Source organism: Trichechus manatus, unplaced genomic scaffold, assembly GCF_000243295.1.
Source record: "Trichechus manatus latirostris isolate Lorelei unplaced genomic scaffold, TriManLat1.0 scaffold00005, whole genome shotgun sequence".
NCBI classification, from domain to species: Eukaryota; Metazoa; Chordata; class Mammalia; order Sirenia; family Trichechidae; genus Trichechus; species Trichechus manatus.
In genome coordinates this window covers 16,163,315-16,182,263 of record NW_004443941.1, presented here as the reverse complement: position 1 = coordinate 16,182,263, position 18,949 = coordinate 16,163,315, and the positions used below count along the sequence as shown (strand labels likewise).

General features: G+C 45.8%; 1 protein-coding gene across 1 annotated transcript in view; it reads left to right on the top strand.

Annotated features, from left to right (window-relative positions):
* PRKCE (protein kinase C epsilon) overlaps positions 1–18,949 on the top strand; it is a 616,913-nt gene that overhangs the window by 219,852 nt on the left and 378,112 nt on the right. The window contains exon 2 of the mRNA XM_004369495.2: positions 8,268–8,331. Coding sequence (XP_004369552.1) covers positions 8,268–8,331 — 64 coding nt within the window. The remainder of the gene's footprint in view (positions 1–8,267; positions 8,332–18,949) is intronic.

Here is an 18,949-nt window from a genome sequence, read left to right as displayed (position 1 = left end):
AGCAGCACTAGAGGACCAAGACACAGACAATATATACTCTTTGTCGTTTGGCTTCTTTTGCATAACGTCCGTAGAGTTGCATGTGTCAGTAGTCCGTTCCTCTCCATTGCTGAGTAAAATTCCACTACATGGATGCAGGAGCCCTGGTGGCGCAGTGGTTAAGAGCTTGGCTGCTAACCCAAAGATCAGCGTATCGAATCCACCAGCCACTCCTTGGAAACCCTAAGGGGCAGTTCTTCTCTGTCCTGTCGACTCGATGACGGTTTATATGGATGCACCATGGCTGTTTATCCCTTCACCTGTTGTTGGACATTTTGGATTGTTTCCAATTTGGGGTTGTTATGGATAAAACTGCTGTGAACATTTGTGTGCAGGTCAGTGCTTCTTATATAAAGTATAAAATCATATAAAGTAAATCATCTCCCTAATTGTGCAGATCCAGTTTTTTCATACATTGAAGTAGTTTAAGATAAAGTTATCCATTCATTAACCAACATGTACAGATATAGATGAAATGCCTCCCTTGTGGTGGAGCTAAAGAGAAGAGATGACCGACAGGGTCCCTCCCTGCAGGGATTGGCACTAAAGCCCCAGGCATATCTTTGTACCGCAGTGCTAGGGGAGAACCAATCCTCCTCCCCTTACTTTATGAAGATAAGTGCTGTTGTAAGTCTGCTGGCACGGTGGGACCCTGAAAATTGTTTGATTACATGTGCATCCTCTGGTTTTCAACCAGCCAGTGAACTTTACCAGTAGGGCTAATAGCAAATTCTTCCCTAAATGAAGTCTTCAATTTAATCAGCTGCTAACTTCAAAACTAGCATAAGAGTTGCCTGTCTAAGTGTCAGTATTTTGTGTTTTCTAAAAGCAGAAGCTGGGAGGGTGTCTGCTGCATGCATGCCCCCTACCCAGCCCGGATCACCTCTTCCTTCCTGGGTGCTTCTGGGGATGCTGCAGGCAGCCCATGTTGTATTCACGGAGATGGTCTGTGGTAAAGGGAGTACGGGTCTTGGGAAGCAGAGCCTCTGCTTTGGGAAAGAACTCTTGAGTCTTCTCTCTTAATGGTTTCCCCTCCTCCCTTCCCCCTCCCCTGTACCCCAGTCATCCAAGAAGAAAGAAAAAGAATAACAGGCCAGGACTTAATTGGTGGAAGACTTGCAGTGCTAGCCTTTCTTCCTCCTTCTCAGCCTAATTCATCATCTTTTTCTGACCCCATGAGAATGGTATGGCAGAGACGTCTGACCTCCTCTAACTTCCCAAGGGGGAAGGAGACTCAAGATCAACAGCCCAAGGCAGACATGCCTCCTCTCTCCACCATCTTTACCAATTCTGACACCAACCGTCCCTCCCACAGCACTCTCTGCTTCTGTGCTGGGTTCAATAATTCATTGTAGTGTCCACACAGAACTCACAGACAATACTCACAGTTATGGAGTTTATTAGGGAAGTAACAGGTTACAGTTCAGGCTCAGGAATGCTCAGGATACAGTTCTTCCATCAGGACAGCCTCTTCTCCGCCATGCAAGTAGGCAGGTCTCTCCCTGGCCCTGGACCTCTGCCCTCCTCAGGCAAGTGTTAAAAGCTCTTTTAGCTCTGCCAATAAGAGCCCTGAGGCACCCCACCCTGCCAGTAAGTCTAGACCTGAAGGCGCTCATCTCTAGCTCCGTGGGTCAGCAAGCACAGCTCCGCCAAGTGCCCAGAGGCACCCCACTCTGCCAGCAAGCCTCCTGCTCAAAGGCACTTAACTTTCTCTATCAGTGAGCTGGAAATCCCACTGTGCCGTCTCCTGCTGGTCTCTCCTGCCGCTGTTTCACTGCTACCGCTTCTTGCTGTCTTCAGTGTTACAGCTCTCTCTCTGTCTCTCTCTTGGCCTCCTGGTTCCAGGAGCTTCTCAGTGTGGGAGTCCGGGGTCCAAAGGACATGCTCTGCTCTTGGCTCTTCTTCCTTGGTGGTGGTAAGGTCTTCTCTTTTCTGCCTCTGGGATGGCTTATTCCGCCTAGCAGAACGGCAAAACTGATCAGTCCCCTTGGTGGGCCGCAATTACCTTATTTTCATAGTCCCACCCAATCGGTTGGGTGGCAGTTACAAGACCATGGTGAGAAAGGCCATATAAAAGTGATCCATTGCACTGTAGACCCCCTGCCTACCTCTGCCTCTCCCCAAGCCCTAGTGCCTCACAACAGATGGAAAGGGAAGTGAAACTCAGACAGGGCATGTGTGACCCTTGCAGACTGTTCTGAGGAAAGGTTTACTTAGTGGTCTCGGGTGAAAGTTGAGCCTATGGTTAGGAGGAAGCTTGACCTTGAATTTCTGACCTCCCTTCCCTTGAACCCAACTGCCCCCAAAACCCAGGTATGCAGATACCTGTGGTTTACTGGTGCCTGACAATACCACAAAGCAGTAGGCTGCTCAGGGACTCATCTTGGACTCCTTCAGATTTTGCTGTCCCAGTTGTCTGTGCTCTTGCTCGGTAGGTGTAGTCTGGTGGAAGGAGCTGAGGGTGTGAGTTCCAACTGTGCGCTTACATCTCTGCTGTACAACTCCAAGGCCTCGGTCACAAAGACTACCGTGGGAATGGTGCCCCCTGGAGTCGTGCAGCACAGTGTGCTCTGACTAGCCATGTGAGATATTGTGCATTTACCTTCCTTAACACCAGTTTTCTCATATATAAAATGCAAGTATAATCCTTGTCACGGCAACCCCAACTGCTCCATAGCATTTTTGAGGCCGTTACCTTTCAGAAGCAGATCTCCAGGCCTGTCTTCCAAGGTGCCTCCGGATGGGTTCAAACTGCCAACCTTTCAGCTAGTAGTCGAGTGCTTAGCTGTTTTCGGGTCTCCTCGGAATTGACTTGATGGCAACTAGCAACAAACAATACTTGTTACCTCACAGTTTCATTTTGAGGAATACATAAAATAATATGTGTGAGGGGTTTAGCAAATGGCTGAGCACCACCCAAAAAAAAAAAAAAAAAAACCCAGTCTCTGAGAGTCTTCTTAGTTTTCAATGATTGCTTTTTCATGGGTATCTATGGTTTGGGCTCTTTCCTCACTGCTAACTCAAAAGAATTGCGCTCCTGCTTGTGCCCACGTCTTCACCCTGCGCTCTGCGGGAGGCCAAGGTGTTTGAGACATGGCTCCGCCTTAAAAGGATCTGGCTGGGGAAGCAAGTCAATTAAAGAGCTGGAGGGTTAGAGGAAGGAGACCTTGCTTTGGACTGGGTCATCCAGAGAAGACCTCATGGGCAGGGCGGGGACTTGAGATGCTGCTGAGTCTGATTTGTGGGCTCCATCAGTCACCTCTCGTTTGTGCTCCAGGCAGATCTGGGTGGGACTCCTGGCTTATTGACTTTGCAATCTTGATAGACTGCAGAGCTCTCTGAGCTCAGTTTTTTTATCTGAAAAGTGAGGATAATATTGTCAGCCTCACAAAATATTAAATGAGCTAATGTAGGTAAATCACCCAACATGGTGTCTGGGCATAGGAGGTGCTCAGAAGGTGCGTGGTTCTCTCCCCGTTCCCTTCTTTCAGGGGACCGTATGATTTTCTGATGGCCAGTGTTGGATCCTTTCTTGCCCTGGGTTTCTCTCAAACGAAGTATAATATTCTTGCCTTATGATACATACAATAAAACCCGTGAAAGACGGAACCCACGTAAGGCGGAAACCTGTCAGAGAAGGAAAACTCAAATATTTTTCACTAAAACGAGCGATTGAAAAGTGGTAAGACTGCATCCTGTCAAAGGCAGAAAACTTTCGAGACCTGGAAAAACAGGGCAGCCCTGTCGAATTCCAGCTCTCACAGGTTTCACTATGATTCTTTATTTGATATTCACAACACTGTAAGGGCAACAGATGTCCTGGAATATCATATAATAACATCAACTTTGGACTTAAGAATGTCTTTTTTTGTTCAGGGAAGACACAATATAGTGGGGAAAACATTGGGCTAAGAAGCAGAAGACTTGGCTTTTTGATAATGACAGCACCAAAAATTACTGAGTATTTTGTGCCAGGCAGCATGCTGAGCACTTTACATGGATTATTTTATTTAACCTCCCAACAGCCCAAATGACACAGGACCTATTATTAGCTCCATTTCACTGCCCAGCAGTCTGAGGCTTAGAGAAGGTAGGCACTTGCTTCAGGCCACATAGCCAGTAAGTCTCAGAGCTGAGAGCAACTCAGATTAGTTTAACCATTCTAGAGCCCTCACCCTTCCCCACCACATACTCAGCCTCTTCCTGAGTGTCAGGCGCTTTGCATGTATGTTTCATGTAATGTTCCCAACAACCCATTTCACAGATGGCAAAACTGAGGCTGAGGCTGAGAGGGGTTAAATAATTGTCTGAGGTCACTCAGCTAGTGAAGTGACATAACTGGGATTCAGCTCCGGTCTGTCTGACTCTAAAGGCTGTGTGCGTCTCCCCTTCCCCTCACCATCTACTCCTGCCTAACTGGAGGGATAGCCAAAGGCGCTGGAGTTGGAAAGAGAATTCACAGTCAAGGAAAACAGATAGTAGCTGGGAAGACGAGTCAAATAGGTTCAAGAAGATTTGATAAATATGGCTACATCTGGGAGAACTGGGAGGAACCTGGAGCATAGAGGGAGTGGTTCAGAACTAAGCCTGGAATAGCTGGGAGGTGGGAGGGGATAGGAGGCCTGCTTTTATGTCCTGCCAGCTGCATGGTGGTGGTGGTGATTGACAGCTTATAAGGGTTGTGCAGGGCTGGACACTACATTGCTTCATTATCCGGGCCATGAAATCATGAGCAGAATTTGTGATTAAACTAATTTGGCCGAGAAGTTACACCACACTCTCCACCACCACTCCAATCAGCAGCACTGAAATCCCACCATTCTCGATGGATGCTCAGAGCCTCCTCACTCAGCTGGGGCTGGGCCAGCGCTCTGCAGCCATCTGCCCAGGCTGCACGGCTCTTTTGTTGCTTTTGGCGTGTTTAATAGCTTAATTTCTATTTTTCTGTTTGGAAATGCAGTTCGCCAGCATCGAGGCAGCAGTGGGTGTTAAAATTGGTTCTGATTGCTATCTTGAATGTTAATATCCTAATCCGTTTTATCGTCCGTGACCCGTTGCCCCTGCCACCAGCGCCCGCTCCCCTGCAGCAGAGATAGGCACACTGCCTGCCTTTGGATAGACCTCGAAGCTCATCTCATTCCTTTGCTGTCTTCCTCCCTGCTTTTCACAGATAGCATTGTACTTCACCAGTAAAGCCCGCAACCGTGGGAAATCTTTGACTCGGAGGATATGAGAAAGTGTTTCATTTTGCCTGCGGGGGTTTAATAGGGATGATCTAATCTCTGAAAGGCGTACATTATTTAAATTACATACTTTTGGATAAGAGGGCCCCTGATATTTTTGAACTTTGTCAGGGACAGGATTCTGGTTTGGCTCCATTGAGTGGGGCCTGTGGTTGGTTTTCCTGTTTGTAATTCCGTGCAGGGTCCAGGTTATATTTGTGGCGGGGTCAATACCTATGGTGAGCGTTCTGAGGAATATTTTCTTTACCCAGAAAGCTGAAGTCATGGACTTTTAGGGGTGGAAGGGACCAGTTTGTATCCAGTGGAAGCACCAGTTTGTTCTTTGGTTCCCATCCGGATCTTAAGCTCCAGAAAAACCCAAACCAGTTGCCATCGAGTCAGCTGCAACTCATGGTGAACCCATGTGTGTCAGAGTGGAACTGTGTGCCATAGGGTTTTCAATAGCTGATTTTTCAGAAGTAGATCGCCAGGCCTTTCTTATGAGGCACTTCGGGGTGGACTCTAACCACCAACCTTTTGGTCAGCTGCCTATTGTGTTAAATGTTGGCATGACCCAGGAACTCATTTCAAACTTAAGAAGTAGTAAAAGAAGCCTAGGGTCTGCTCTATAGGAATCGACTCGACGGCAATGGGTATAGGTCTGCTGTGGTGTGCAGTCCTCCAGGGTAGCTAAGGGACATTACAGGCCCTGCTGACTGCCTTCCCTCACTCCTGCCCTGACAGAGAACCCAAAATAACATCATTGGCCACACCTATAAATCATGGACGACCTCTGCTGATGAAAATGGTATTTTGAGGGAAATCTTGAGTTCTTCTCAGCCACAAAGGACAGAGTCTGGAAATAAAGCGGGGTTCAGGGATGGCTCTGGGGACCTGGACTGTGTGTAGAGTGAGATGTTGTGGGAGGGAACTAGAGAAGGTCAGTTTCCGTTGAGTTCATTTGCCTCACAGGGAGTCTGTGATGTGCGTGGTATAGCCGCTTCTTCTTCCCCTCTTGCCTGTCTCAGATGTAGGCATGTGCCTGCCTTCTTTTCTGTGGCTTGGAGGGGTGAATGATCCCAGAATAGGCTCTGGAAGTTCTGAATATAGAGCCTTTTTCCACCTCTGGAGATGCTGAGTGTTTACTGAGCAGCGATGAGCTAAGCACTATCCAGTTGCCATGGAGTGAACTCAGTTCCACAGTCTCCATAGGGTGGCTGATTTTTTGGAAGTTGACCGCCAGGCCTTTCTTCTGAGATGCCTCTGGGTGGACTCAAACTGCCAACCTTTCAGTTAGATGCTGAGTACGTTCATTATTTATGCCACTCAGGGACTCCAGCTAAGCACTGGAAACCATTACCGTCGAGTCGATTTTGACTCATAGCGTCCCTTTAGGGGGACATAGGGATTCCGAGGAGCAGCTGGTGGATTTGAACTGCTGACCTTTTGGTCAGCAGCCGAACACTTAACCACTACGCCACCAGGGCTCCAGATAAGCAGTAGGGATGCAAATATGGTTAACGTACTCTCTACCTAGCAGGGGAGATAGATACATGGACAGTGTCTTACAATTTAATAGGAGCCATAATTAAGATATGTACGGTAAACTGTGGTAACACAGATGAGGGAGCAATTAATTCTGATTGGTTGCGTCTGGAAAGGCTTCAGAGAGGAGGTGACAGTTGACCTCGGCCTTGGACAGGCTGATCCTTCCAAAGTATTAATTGTCAAATGTATGCCTGCTCTTCATTGGGGACCCTGCAAAAAAGAAAAGGAGGAGTGGATCCAGCCCTCAAGGAATTGGCAGCTTGTTGGGGAGACAGGCCTGGCACTTCTGAGCCAATTACATTTCTGCCCAGACAGATAGATTGTGGAGGCGGGGATAGGCCACAGGGGGTGCTTTGTGATCCAAGGTCTCCGGAGTTACTACGTCTCTCTCACGGAGAATGCAGCTTCTGCAAGGATCATTCAGACCTTGCAAAGACATCTTCACTAGAAGAGGCCCAGGCTATCTGCCTTTTCTCCCCTCCCATGATCTCATCAGGCTGATTCTGTAGACTAGAAGTCATTAGCTGGGGCTGGAGGTGGAGAGGGAGCAGGTTAGAGTGGGTAGAGCATGTTGATGGAAACAGCTGTACTGACTCTCTTTATAGCTCTGCTGGAATCTGGGGTTTGCACGACAGGTGTGTCGCCAACACATAGCCTGAGCATGGGGTCCCTCATTCCCGCACCAACATCCCACACACACACTGAAACTTTCCTTATGCTGTTTCTTCCACAATGAATGCCTGCCGTTTCTTGTCTCCATGAAGTCGAAGGCCCTTCTACAAGGACTTCAGTCTCATCAGATACTTAGTTATTCTCTGTACCTCATCATTAATTTGGGTTCAGCATTTGGCTTCATCATTAATTGGTTCCCCATTTTTTAACTCCCCAATGAGACTGTAAGCACCTTGAAAGCAAGGATAGCGTCTTATGCTTCTCTTATTTCCTCTAGGAGACAGTTTGTGGGTTTGTCTAGACAGTCCTGGCATAAAATCTCAGCACGTAACTATGAATACAGTTTCCGTATCCATAAAATGGGAGAACACGGGGTTTCTCAACCTCAACAGCGCTGTCGACATTTTGGGCTGGATAACTGTTTGGGGGTGGGATGGGGTGGGTGGGAACTGTCCTATGCATTGTAGGATATTTAGCAGCATCCCTGGCTCTCCCCATTAGACGCCTGTAGCACCCCCCTTCTAATCTTGACGATCACAAATATCACTAGACATTGCCTGGCTGGGTATGCAGAGACCTCCTAGTACAGCACTACATGAAGGGGGTATTCCGTAAATACTAGTTCTCCTTCCTTCCAAACTCCCCCAGCACTGGACGCATTCCAGGTTGATGAATGGAGTGGAGCTGTGACTCTGGGTTTTAGCAGTTTGGGGTGGAAATGTCATGAAAATCTTGGACTGCCCACACAATGCACTAACAGAGTCACTGTCGTTTTCTTCATTGCAGATTGATCTGGAGCCAGAAGGAAGAGTGTATGTGATCATTGATCTCTCGGGGTCATCGGGTGAAGGTAGGAGAGTGTGACCTCTCATCCTTGTTCTCTTGTGTTGACTTTTCGTTGTCTTTTGGGTCATTCCCTTGGCTGGGACATATTACAGTAACAATTAATCAGCACAGTTTAAAGGAGGAGGTTCTTTGGAAGATGCTTATGCCTGTGCACCAAAAGGGACCAGCCATGTGTTAACTCTGGTGGAGCAGAGGGCAGATTTTGACTTACCACATGAGGCCAATGAAACAGGCGTTTCTCACAGGCTGGTGCACGAAGTGGGCTTTGGTGAAGCAGCAGAATCACTGGGGAGGCCCCTGTGGGGGTTTGTGTGTGTGCGTTGGAAAGTAAAGCCAGTTGGTCCGATGGTATTCAGAAATAAAACAAAGCGTCACATTTCAGAATCTTATTTCGCTAGAGTTTTTATAGAAGTGCTACTTCTTTCTCCAGCGCCTTACCTTGGTAAAGACTTTGCTTACCAAGGCAAAAGTCCTGCTTTTAAGGAGAAATCGTGGGGAGAGGGAACTTCGGCTCCCCACTAGCTGATCAGACGAGGTATAGATTTTCTGATAGTCGGATTTTCCCTTTCTTTTCTTTTTACGCCCTCTTCTTTCCATCCCTTTTTTGCTCACTTAATACCTTTTAAGGATGGTGAGGACTGAGAGGTCAGGGTGGAAGGGAAGGACAGGACATAAAACTTCTCCAGATAGGAACAAGGAGATGGTGGCAGACTTGGGCTCTAGGAGTTTGGAATTAAGACCGAAATTTAATTTTCAGGACCATCTTTCCCCTTTCCTCCTCTATCTCTGAGCAGGGGGTGGAAGACTTGGCTTTAATGTCGCAGCAGAGAGAATCTTGGCAGGATGAGGAGAGGCATGGAGAATGATAACCATCACATTTGTTATCTAGTCCTCATGAGAAGGGTCCAGTGTGAAGCGCGTCCCACACAGACACCCTGTTGGCTTTGCAGATAGTGGGCATTCACAGATTCTTGGCAGTAACAATAAGGGGACTTGGGGGCTGTACCCCAAGGAGAAAGTACTTGGCTCCCTCAGCTCTTTTGGCTGGAAGACTTGAGCCTTTGACAACATCTCCCCCAAAATACGGGGGACACAGGGCACAAAGTCACAACTGCTGATGGTCTCCCCCATTTTAGGGATGAGGCTCTCTAGTGTAAGCATGAGTGGTGGGAGGAGAGACTTTGTAAGCAAATTCTAAGGAGCTGGTCAAATGATGCCACATAATGGTGGTGCCTAATGAGTTTTGTTTGGCTAACTCATCATCCGATTTCAACAGGCAAATTCAATCAGTGTGTGTCTGTGGGTATGAGGATGATAATGGAAATCAGTCTTCTTTTAATAGATCTCAATTATTATTTGGAATAGGTTCAAAACTTTTAATACCCTTCCAAAATTGGTCTTTGACATTTTCTGCTCTTTATTGCAATTTACCCTTTGGCTTTTCTGTCTTCCTCTGCCCTGAGCACTAAACAGCCTAGAATAGAGTCTGTTATAGCAAATTCGAGGATTTAATAATATTCAATATGAAATACTTAAGACCTACAAAAAGGTCTAAAGAATAATAAAATGGCAACCAGTGTAGCCACAACTCGGATTAAGAAATAATGCTGCCAATAAGGCAAAGCCTTGCAGTTGCTTTTAACATGACATCTGATCTCAGATATACCAGACAACATGTTACTGTGGCCTCCTGACTGTAGACACTGGCAAAACATTTGAAGGGCAAAATCAGTCCTCTTTTTTTTCTTACTTAATCTATGTGCAATAGGATAATCAATTAAATATGTATTTCCTGTGCCAAGAAGCTGGGCCACCAATGGGAGGCTTGGATTATTATTTTTTTCTTTGTAAAGATTAACGACTTACAAAATTGTGGAAGACATCCTCCTTTTATATTAGAAGGAAGGGAGGTGGACAAATGAATGAATACATAAATCAGAAACAAGTGATTTTTTTTTCCTTCTTGCTTCTCCAGCTTATTACATGTGAATGGCCAAAGCGATTTTCATTGGGCTGAATTCTTAGTCTATTTTTTTTTTCATCCCTTTCATCTAAAGAAAACAGAGTTTACTTCAGAAATGCTGACACACGCCGGAATCCGTAAAGTGCTAGCACGTGTTCCTCTGAAGAAAAGAAGAGAATTTTCTGCTCTTTTTTTTCTCCTTGCTGTTCTTGAACTTGGGATCCTTTCTTTGGATGTTGGGAAGGAGTTTCAGTAATCCGCCTTAGAAGCTGATCTTGTTGTGTTCTGTTTGTGTTCTACACATCTGTTCTCCACATCCTGCTGCTGGGACAGTGAGTGCTCCTGGTCCAGAGATAGTTTTGCTTTTGGAAGGGTGAAAGGGCTGGCAGGGCGAGGAGAGGAGATGGAGAATGAGTAGCCGTAACATTTGCCGCGTAGGCCACACGAGAAGGGTCTAGTGTGAAATATGGCCATCACAGACACCCTGCTGGATGTATAGACTGGACCCTTACAGATTCTTGTCTAAGCCCTTGTCTCTAGCAAAATAACTAATTCCAGAGTCTGTGAAATTGTGAGAAGAGAATTGAAACGAGGCCTAACTGAAGTTTTCACCACTCAATATTATTCTGCTATCCATCATCCCTCCAACTCCCCCATCTCAAATGCTCCAGTCCCACCAATGGATAAATATGTATTGTAGAAATTAAACAAACTTTACGACATATGCAAATATCAAAGATTTCAGAAAAAGGTGTAGAGGTGAGACTGCGTGAATGACATCCCCTTCTTCTAGGGTGTGCCAAAAAGAATTGTTTTCTTGCTGACTCACTGTAGAAAGCCTGGTTGTTTCCGTCTGCTTGAGCTTGAGCTAATGTGATTTCTAACTGTCTAATAAAATCCCACTGCTTGCATGTCCTGTGCACTTCCTGATAATGGGGTTTGATCAGTGTGTGCTTTAGCTAAACCAGTGACCTAACCCCAAATGGAAGAGGCCAGGCTGGATGTGAGCTAAGGTCATTTCTGGTCATGTGACTTTATCCGTTGAGATAATTTAAAGAGACAGCCATCGGAGCTCAAGGCTGAGGGCTGGCTTATGTCTACAGCAGGTAGAAGGGGTTGGAAGAAAGGACTCCTGGGTGACAGGTACTGTGGTAGGTACTTTACCTACATTATCCCAAGTGGCAAACCCATTCAGAGTACTAGTGTGTGAGCCTCCGGTCTCGGGTACATCATAGTCTTATGTTTTTATCCTAAGTGACAACCACATGGCATCCTGGTAAGCAGAGCTCAGGGTCTCAGCATATGCTTCAATCAGGATACAGTAACAGAAGTATAACAGGCTTGTAGCTCGCAAATGTGCCAACTCGGGTTTCCTGCTGTGCACATTAGTTAGTATTTCTCCCTTTGTTATGATGTCATGTGTCTATTCTTTCTTACGCTTTATGATAATATGGCAACACACCGTTATTTGCAGGGTCTCCGATGAGGGAGGGCAGGGCCTGACCCGAGGATTTCTAGGCTCTTCTTCCCCTGCCTTCCAACCAGGTGTAAGTGTTCACCTGGGCGGGTTCGTCGTCATTTCAACCAACAATAGAAATGACAAGAATTATACCACATTGGTATGTGTTTGGGTCACTATTTCTGCAATAAAATACAAAAGGTACAAAATAATTTGAATGCGTTTTGCAACCCACAGTCACATAGAATGCGGTTCTATCATGTTCTGGAGTGATTGTGTGTTGTGGAAACAGAAGATGAGGAGCAGGGAGCAGGATCCCCACTCTCTGGGGAAAAGAGTGGTGTTGTTTCTGCAGCTGCCTGCTCCCCTGGGACCGGGAGCAGATAGAGTGGAAAGAGCATGGCCTTCGGAGTTCATCAGACCTGCATTTAAATTCTGGCTCTAGTGCTTGCTGTCTCAGAGCTTTAGATTTCCCACCCATAAAATGGTGTAACAGTGCCTATGAGACAGGGTTGCTATAAAGACGGTGCCTTGGTACAGTGCCCTTGACTACAGGAGATGCTCAACAAATACTCCAACACCCTGGAGACCCAAGAGCAGGGCAGTAGGCCTAGCTCTACCCAGTACCCAGGAAGAAGCAGCAGGAACAGATTGAGGCCATGTTTCTGACTCTGGAGTGTGCCATATTCAACAGAGCCAAGAACAGAGCAAAGTAACGGAGGCAATTTATAGAATAGTAAACTGGCGGGAACTATGAGATGGTTTCCTGCAAAGTTCAGACCCTGCTGCAGTTCTGCCGCATCCCCTCTCTTTCTTCCCCACGTGAAGTAATTCCCAGAAGGACATTCCCTAGCCTCCCTGAGTTGCTCGTTTGTATCCTGTGGCCCTTAAAGCCAAAAAATTCTCCTCATCAGAGTCTCAGCTTGTCTCATCTCTGCTAGCACAGGCCCAGAACATATGGTCCCCATACGCTCACCTGCCCCTGGGCAAAAGCCCTTCGTTTGTTTGAAGACAGTTATTAAATCTCTCTTCTTCAGGCTGAATACATCTAATTCCTTAAACTTTCTGAAGGGAGATTTTAGAGATCTGAACTCATCTTAGCAGCTCTCTTCTGGACTTTTTCCAAGTCGCACAGATAGACAGACAGACGTGATGTAACCATGGTAACTGTAGCGTGTGCGTAGAGGTTTTAGCTTTACCAAGTATTTGAGAGTATGACCTTCAAGTAGGAGATGGTGAGATGGAGGGGTTAAGTGATGTGCCCAAGGCCAAAAGGTTGATTAAGAGGCCTCATTGGCTCTTGACCCCAGGCTACGGTCCAGCCCTGTGCTCCAAATCGTGGCCCCAATAATGAGTTGGCCAACATAGCAATGACTTCCCCACTTGTTCTTCTTACTTGAGTTCTTTCCTGCAGAAGCCTTTTTAACAGAAATATAAAGCTTAAATTCTTAGCTTTGAATCCAGACGTGACTCAGAGAGTCCCTTTGGTAAATAAGCAGGTCTGTTTTCCACTCTCGTAGAAAGGAAAGCTCTCTTGATCCCCGCACAGTACAGGTAGACTGGATCCTTCCTAGGCTCTCTGTAATGTGGATACAGAGCCGAGTCCTGCTCTGCATCTAGACCGGACTGATTTCCCAGCAGGTACGTAATTTTTCCTCTGGCCCTTCCCTTCTCGCTAAAGACATTTGTTACATCTTTGAAGAATCTTGTATTAGAGTACCGTCTATGGGCTTGAAATCAGGGCGAGGACTTCCTCTTGAAACTCTGCTTAAGCCAGTGGACAGTATATCTAGATAACATCTCTTAGATTCCAGAGCCCTATTGAAGCTTCAGTTCCGTAAGGATTCTCCCTTTTTTCTTCTAAACTCTACATTATTTAACCCAATGTCTTCTGGTCACCAGATAGTCAAAAAGAGCCATTCATTCAAATGAACAGTAGCCACTAATACACTTGAGCAAATTTGCCCAGCTTTGTGGCCATGCTGGGTTTTGGAAATGGAAAGTGGGGAGGGAAGTGGAAAATGAGCGAAGGCATTCGTAAGAAGTATAATACACGGCCCTTGCCTTCAAGAAACCTGCAGTTCAGTTAGGAATCCAAGACTTGCAGGATGAAAGCATTAGAGAACAATGCAAAGCAATATAGCATTGAATGCTTAATTGAGTGTTACCAAGAGCTCCCAAAATGGGAATAAGAGGGGGCTGAAATAACCCAAGAAAGCTTCAAGGAAGAGGCAGGGCTTGGGCTGGAAAGGAAAAGATAACTAGGCTGGACAGGCGGGGAAGAGGTGGGAGGCCATTCTTAGCAGGGGGGATTGTGTCATCTTTATCTTTGTGTCATCTTTGAAGCTCTTATTTTTAGATAAGGCTGAATGGACACCATGAATTAAATAGATGCAGTCATGCGTTCTAGAAGCTTCAAAAGAAAGACAGTCATCAGTGTTGAAGGTGGAAATTTTCATGGTATGCTAACAAGAAAATGAAATGCCTTAAATGATTAAGCTGTGTTTGAAGGTTGGAAGCAGTTCTTTCTGGATGTGTCTTCATGGTCCAGGTCTTTCTCCCACCCTGCCCCCCAAGGATGAGAGTGTTCTGGGTCTACTTTGGTCAAGTCAAGGACATTGAGTAGAGCACATTTTCCAAGTGTGGCACTTTTCTAGTGTTAGAAGGTCAAGCCCAGGTGTAGATGTCCCTTTGGTGTCTTTTCTGCTCTCCCTTTTCTCTCCTAGTAGTTTCATGGAGTCCCATGGTAAGCCCTCTACCACCTTCTCCAGCCTTTCTAACCCCTCTCCTGGCATCAAGCTCAGACGCTGTCACTCTTTCTCTTTTCAAGTTCTGTTTAGTCCCTAATAAGAAACACTGCTTGAGAGAGTAAGGAGAGCCCATGCTTCCCAAATAGGGGACTTTGAGGTGCCCATCACTCTCCCTCCTATGAGATGCTTTAGGGAAAGAGATCTTGGTCCTGCTCAAGCCATAGGCTGCCCAGACATGCGTGGACATGTCAGATTCTCCAGTGGAACGTGGAGTACAGAAACTGCCTCAGAGCTTGATAAGAGTGAGAATAACAAAATCCAGTTGTTCAAAAATGTGGATCTTATGATGTGCATCCCACGTCCCCTCCTTCCCGCAACATAGCCTCTTGCTACCACTGATGCCCAGACCCAGGGAGCTTGTCCTTAGTCTTCAAATTTTTGGCTCCATCCTTTGCCCTGATGGAATAAATGGTTGTTCCTAGAAGCAACCATATGTACTGGATGAGACAGGGGGAGTCAGCTCAAAAGCAGTGAGCACCAAGCTCCAGTCAAGGAGTTTACAGTGTCACAAAGAGACATTGCTAAAATGCTTGATGAGAAGTAAGCCAAGAAGCCCTCATTTCCTTCCATGTAGCTTCTAGATGCACAGCAGTTCTTCTGAAATGAATCATCCACAGTTAACACCACCAAATGCCAACCATTCACAGATGAAAAACAGAATCGAATCCTGGGCATTTGGTGGGCAGAGCTCTTTATGATCACTACTGGAGCCCTGTCCCCCCTGCCATTATGGAAACATAAATGTGTATGTTCTATTGACTTGTGTGCCTGTTTTACTAATGAAGTAATTGAGGACAGAATGGTCACGTTGAAGAAATAAGTTTATAGAAAAGATGGGTTTACAATAGATATGTAGTCAAGACGTGAGCCCATTTCCTGGCATGGCCTTAATTCCATCTTTGTTGTCTTGCTATATATCATTTCTGTGTCTTATAAAGAAGATTGTTTCGGGAAATTCATGTTTGCAGCTCGGCTCATACTGGGTCAATGTGGCCTATAATGTAATTATTTACTGTTGTTGATGTCTTCATAATTTAGCTTGAAAGAAAAGGGTATTTCCATTCATCTAACCTAATTTAGAGAGTTGTCCTTCAAGACCAATTATTTTATTCTTTAATCCAGTTGTAATTGGCCCGTGCTGACAGTTTTATTGATTTTCCTTATTACCTAGCTTTGTTGAAACATTCACATTTTCACATTTGAAGTGCATTCCCCATCTTTAATTGAGCTGCTAACTCTGGGCCTTTATCTTCCTCCTTTATTATAAACCTTTGGTGTGAGCTTGTGGGAGCCTGGGAAGGTGGATGCATTTGCACACAGATGAGAACGAATGTCTCAGAATTGCCTATTCTGCCTCCCCTTGTCCTCAGTTTCCTTCACTGGAAGCATCATTTATTTGCTTATCTAATATATACTAAAGAAGCCCTCGTGGTGCAGTGTTTAAGCACTTGGCTACTAACGAAAGGTTGGCGGTTCGAACCCACCAGCTACCCTTCCGGGAGAAAGATGTGGCAATCTGCTTCCGTAAAGATTTACAGCCTTGGAAATCCTATGGGGCAGTTCTGCTCTACCCTACAGGTCGCTATGAGTTGGAATCGATTTAATCACAATGGGTTTAGTTTTTGGTTTAATATATACTAGTCTTTGGGGGTGCAGAGCTAATGAACATGATCCCTACTCTGAGGAAGCTCATACTCCAATAGGAGGAGACAAGCAAGAGACCAGTAAGCACGACAGTGTGTTTTAGCTCTCGAGTAGTCATTGGTAGAACAGGGTGCAATGGGGCCACCAAGGAGGTGCCTTTCCATTTGAGGGCTCTCCCTTGAGTAGGTGGTCAATAAATGTCAGCCATTAACATGTCCCCTTGATCTCATTTGATCTGCATGGCAACGCTGAAATGCAGGGATCGACACTTCCCCTTCCTTGGCTGAGAAAGTGTGCTACTGCCCACTAAAATTTCATCCAAACACTGAAGATAGAATAATGGAAGACTGGTACTCCATTAGGGGCCCCAGGGTGGTGCAAATAATTAAGCACTCAACACTAACTGAGAGGTTGGTTTGAACCTATGCAGAGACACCTCAGAAGATAGGCCTGGCAACCTGCTTCTGAAAGCTCACAGCCTTGAAAACCCTATGGAGTGCAGTTCTACTTTGCACACACGGGACCACCACTGAGTCAGCATTGACTCAACGGCAACTGACAATACTCAGTTTACCAAAATGTGAACTTTTTAGGAATGCATCGGATTATACATTCATTCATTCAACATATAGCTATTGAGCCCCTACTCTATGCCAGTCTCTCTTTTCAGTGCTGGGGTATAGAAGTGACCAATATAAACAGAAAGCCCTACCCTCATGGAGCTTATATTCTAGTAGACATATGCTTGTGTGTGTGTGGGATGTCTCTGCATGGCTGCGTAACACACTGGTGACAGTGGGTGCCTCTGGGGAAGGGAAGTAAGGAATTTAGAAAGGAGGTACTCTAGTCAATGTCCACAGTTTTGTTTTTTCTTTCCCATGTACGTGTATGTATGAGCTATTAGGAATTTTGAAAAAACGATTAGGTGGAAACGCAGCATTTCTCCTGCACACACAGATAGTGACTTGCTCACGACCAGAGGCTGTGACGGGCCCTGTCAGAGAGGAATGACCCACAGCATCCACAGAACGACACAGCTAAGGACAGGGAGCCCCAGGAGTAATATTCTACACTCATTTATCACCAAACAGACACCTCTAATAAGTAGTAGGATATGTTGAAATTAGGGATTTCCCTCAGCTGGGGTCTGTCACTGCGGACTGAGTGTTCCCAATATGGAGAGGCAGGTGGTCCAGGAAGTCTGGACTCCCAGATAGTATAAGGGAGGGAGTAATACCTGAAAGCATTAACTCCAGGGAGCCACTTGCTCAGCCCACGCTGCCCTGCTGCTGTCCAGAGTCTCTCATTTCTCTGGGTGACCAATCCCACTGTGGTACTTTGAGTGGCACCAGGCAGCACGCTCAAGTGTTTAGGGTCTGCTGAAGGCTTGGTGATCTGCTTCTGTTAAGATTAACCAAACCCATCGCTGTCCAGTCAATTCCAATTTATAGCAACCCTATAGCGACCCTAGAGGACAGAAGAGAACTGCCCCATAGGGTTTCCAAGGCTTTAATCTTTATGGAAGCAGACTGCCACATCTTTCTCCTGTGGAGCGGCTGGTGTGTTTGAACCCTCAACCTTTCAGTTACCAGTCGAGCACTTCTACCACTGCACCGCCAGGCCTCCTTGCCTGTTAAGATTACAGCCAAGAAAACCCTATGGGGCAGTTCTACTCTGTAGCACATGGGGTTGTCATGAGCCAGAATCGACTTGATGACCTCTAACAACAAGAGCTACTTATGTCAAGCTTGGTCATACCAACAGACTGGCTTCACTGGCTTTGGTAGCTTCTGCCCAGCTGAAAAGGGCAAGTGGGCTGCATGGAGGTTATACCTACTCTCTAGGCACTCAAGTTTGCCTGTTTCTTGACATTGCAAATAATGCTGATGCATAGTTCAAATGGAGAGATGTTCTCTGCAATAGGAATCCACGACCTCTACTATTTTGCCAAGTCTGAATTCTTTCGAAGCTGTCAGAAAGAGTGAACCTGGGGGAAGTTCACTTTGCCTTCAGGTATATCTATGTTATTAGGAGTAAGGTTTTGTAGACAGCTTCATTTTAGCTGCTGCTCCACAGGACTTATTCATTCACCAGACATATACTGAGAATCTGTTACGTACCACGCACCCTGTGCTAAGAGCTGGAGAAACAAAGATGCAAAAGACATCGGCCCTGCCCTCTCACAGCTCCCAAGAAAGGGATGTCTGGCAAGAGAATTTTGAGAACCAAGAGAAGTTTGCACACAGCTGGGAACCTGGAAGGGGAAGTGGGAGAGAATAATCCTTTTTTAAGGCAGATCTCTGCACAGAGATTATTTTACTGAAGCCTAAATGTACCTGCCAGGTAGGTTCTATCATCCCTATTTTACATATGAGAAAACCAAACCAAACCAGTTGCCATAGAGTGGACCCTGATCATGTCGATCCCATGTGTGTCACAGTGGAACTTTGCTCCATAGAGTTTTCAGTGGCTGATTTTTTTTTTTTAATTTTTTTTTATTGTACTTTAGATGAAGGTTTACAGAACAAATAGTTTCTCATTAAACAGTCAGTACACACATTGTTTTCTAACATTGGTTAAGAACCCCACAACATGTCAACACTCTCCCTTCTCGACCTTGAGGACTTTTTTTTTGGTGAAAATATACATAGCCAAAGTTACACCATTACGAAAGTTTCTACATGTACAATTCAGTGACATCGATTACATTCTTCCAGCTGTGCTGCTATTCTCACTATCCTTTTCC